The 3,446-nt window shown below is 49.2% G+C and overlaps 1 protein-coding gene across 1 annotated transcript; it reads left to right on the top strand.

The window, feature by feature from the left end:
- Positions 1 to 1,050: 1,050 nt before the first annotated feature.
- Positions 1,051 to 3,202, top strand: LOC143144494 (uncharacterized). The gene is made up of 2 exons (XM_076306953.1): positions 1,051 to 1,758; positions 1,847 to 3,202. The coding sequence occupies exon 2, from the start codon at positions 2,460 to 2,462 to the stop codon at positions 2,844 to 2,846; it is 387 nt and encodes a 128-aa protein (XP_076163068.1). The 5' UTR covers positions 1,051 to 1,758; positions 1,847 to 2,459; the 3' UTR covers positions 2,847 to 3,202.
- Positions 3,203 to 3,446: the final 244 nt, after the last annotated feature.

Consider the following 3,446-nt stretch of genomic DNA (forward strand, 5'->3'; position numbering starts at 1 on the left):
TTCCACGAGCTTTCGCGGAACGATATTTAACGTTAATTTTTGACAATAGAAATACGCTCGACGGGACAAAGGCGGAGACGCTCGCTCCCACGATCGCTGTTATTTCGCGCACAAGTTCGAATCTCGTTCGAGCGTTTAATTCCTTTGTCGTAAATTTGTCTTTTATCGCGCGTAACTTACGAGCCGTGCTAAAATATCAAACAACGAATCGTTCCGATGTATAAATTACATTTAATTGATAAATACGAGTTACATTTACAAAGTGTGAATTATGTTCAACGAATTATATTTACAAATTGTGAATTACGTTTAATGAATCCTTTCGTTGTAAGGTGCACATAAATTTGGACGATATTTATCGCAGAAGCACGCGCGAGGCATTGAAGTTTCATACACCGTGAACGTACAAAAGTAGATCCATTTTCGCGAGTGCCGCGCCGATGAAACGGAATTTGGAAAAAGAATTCTTTCGCGCGTGGACTCCACCGTGGACGGTACCCACGATACAGAGAATAGAGAGCCCGTTGAAACTTCAACGTGAAACACCTGCCGAACTGTTAACCAGCTGGCACGAAAAGCACGGATTCCGTGGCTAGCTTCGGTACTCGAAGCGCTATCTGCTCACAAAAGACCCTGAAAAACCGAGCGTCGCACGTGTATCTCCTCGTTGGACTCGGAGTCCCTACCCTATAGATACGGTTCGACTTTCGTCGCAATTGCTCCGTCGGTTTTCCCGTGATAAGGTAACAAACAGACGGACGGAACTGCGTTTTATCTGTACTTCGGTATATAGATCCACGAGTCGCATCTTTCCCAGCGAGAAATCACCCCTCGTATCGTATCGTTTCGTTTCGCGTCGCGTCGCGCCGCGCGTCTCGGGACACCCTGTACGTGCAACGAACTTCGCTCCCGAGACTTCGAGCGATGAAATACCGGAAGGCAAGCGAAGTACGACCGCCGAATCCGGAATACTTAAAATTCCCCGGCGAGATACCATGTCTCATTAACTTTTTAATGGTAGGTATAACTGTTCCGCTTCCTTCTCGCGGCAGCAGATCGGTAAATTTGAAATATAATTAACGACGGAGCTCGAAACAAGGCTACCGTCCTTTTGTGCGGCTTAGGCGCTCGCTCGTTCGCTCGTTCGCTCGTTCGCTCGTTCGCTCGTTCGTTCGTTCGTTCGCTCGGTGGCGCGCGCGCGCGTGCGCGCATACGCGCAGGAAATGCATCCGTGGCGCGTACGCGATGCGCTCACGTTCCTTTTCTTCCGTTGCAGCCCGCGCGTCGTACTCCCCGACGCCGGGGCCTCTTTTTCCATCGAATCTACGTGTCTTGGACTTACGCCTCGTCCAGCTCGGGGGACTTATGTAAGTCGTTTAATCGGTTTACCGATGCGGTTGCCTCTACACGCGTTTACTACACGCCGGTGCGCGCGAGCGCCACCGTAAGTGTGCACGCTCATTTCCTCCAATCCCTTCTCCCCTGCGTTTCTCTCTCTCTCTCTCTCTTGCTCGCTCCGCGCCTCTCCTCTCCTCTCCTTCCCTCTTGCCCTGCTCGGCCTGCTCGCCGATACCACTGCCCTCCAGAGTCATCGATACTGCCCGCTGGTGTTGCCACTGGGTACGAACGAACCTCCGATACGAACAAATCGCCTCCAAGTGCGTTCCAGCCTCTTCGTTTCTCGTCGATCGTAATTCGATTCTCGATTTCGTTCTCCAAAGCTTTCCAATCTACAGTACAAGTGTCTGTAGTTTACTCGTAAGTGTTCCAAAGTATTCCAAGGTAATATTTTAACAACGGAGCACTGTTGTATCTTGTCTTTGTACACTAATCTTTCCTTCGATAGATCTTCTTTTCTTCGTGAAACGGGGAGTGCAAGAAAGTGGTATTATCGTCGATGTTACAGCGAAGCGACACACACAATTGGAGCGAAGCTTGGTAGAAAATTTCAACGTCGCAAAATACACAATGTCCTTCGATTCGTGTTACGAATCCCCCACCGAGTAAGATATCGAACCACGATCGCGAATAACCATCTGGAATTTCAACGTCGATCGCAAAATATACAATATCCTTTGATTCGTGTTACGAATCCCCCACCGAGTAAGATATTGAACCACGATCGCGAGTAACCATCTGGAAATCGATGCTGAACGTGCGAATAAAAAAGAAAAGAAGATTTCAATTTAGTAATCGGCGGAAGATTTATTCGATGATTGTAGTTTTTCAATCGATCCGAGAACGATCGACCATTTATACGCGCGAGATAGAACAAACGATAAGAGTGATCGCTCGGGTAGAGTCGAACGCCCTTTAAACGTCGGTGGGTGATTCGAAGGGTTCGGAAGGGACTCGAAACCCTCGTTTGTCGAATATCGCTGTATCTCGCGCGCACCACCGTGGTTGTAAAAACGTCTCGATCGGTCGGTTCGAATCTTTTCCTACACGAGCCAGAAAATATGTCGTGTCCTTGCTGGGAGCAACCGAGAGCACCAAGTCGGCACGCCAAGCCGCGCTCAATGAACACACGTCATTTCGAGTCATTCATGCATCTGCAGGTTGTCCTCGCGCGTCCATACGCAACGCACGTGGCTGCGTGTGCGTTAGCGATGGGAATGATGACCTCGCAAGCGGCGTATCGACGCATTTCGTCGAAAGTGCTCGGTTCGTCCGCGATCACCTGCGCGAACCCGCTCCGCGTCGTACGGCGTACGATCCACCAGCGACGATTACCGAGAAATCGAGAATCGGACGACGCTCGACGGTCCCGCGAACGCAACCAAGACTCGTCCGTCGCTCGCTCTTACGACGGTTATTACGTGTCCTTTATGAAACGTGTTACGTAATTTGTTTTCCCGATGTATGTCGTCCGTGTGTTTGTAAACTTCAAACTTTAGAACGCTTAGAAGCGCGCGATCGAACCACGGGGTGTCCCGTTCGGAACGGATCGGTCGATCGCGAAGAAGGAAACTACGAAGAGTTCTCGAGCGTTTCGAGAATGGAAAATACTTCCCGCTCGGTGTACGAATACGCTCGTGGTCCTTACGAGCGAATACTCTTTCTCTCGCGCGTTGAGTTTCAAATTAACGAGTCGTCGCGACTCGTCTCTAGAACTCGATACTCGGCACTTTGGAATCGAAGGTCAAGTACGAGTACGCTGAGTCTTCGATCGATACCAGAACGCGTACAGTTGACAGCTGGAAAGAATGCCTCCGATTGAAAATCCAATCCAACGACCACAATTTTTCGGAGACGTTACTTCGTCATCGATCGGGATTTCGTGGTAAACGATCGATGCGCCAACGATTCATTTCCAATGATGCGGAAACATTTAATTTCCATCGATGCGCAAACGATACATTTCCATCGATGTGCAAACGTTTAATTTCTATCGATGCGCAAACGATACATTTCCATCGATACGCAAACGATTCATTTCCATCGAT

This window comes from Ptiloglossa arizonensis, chromosome 3 (assembly GCF_051014685.1).
Source record: "Ptiloglossa arizonensis isolate GNS036 chromosome 3, iyPtiAriz1_principal, whole genome shotgun sequence".
NCBI lineage: Eukaryota > Metazoa > Arthropoda > Insecta > Hymenoptera > Colletidae > Ptiloglossa > Ptiloglossa arizonensis.

Bases quoted from the DNA above. Each gene is read 5' to 3' on its own strand.
- LOC143144494 (XM_076306953.1), top strand. From the start codon at position 2,460: ATGTCGTGTCCTTGCTGGGAGCAACCGAGAGCACCAAGTCGGCACGCC.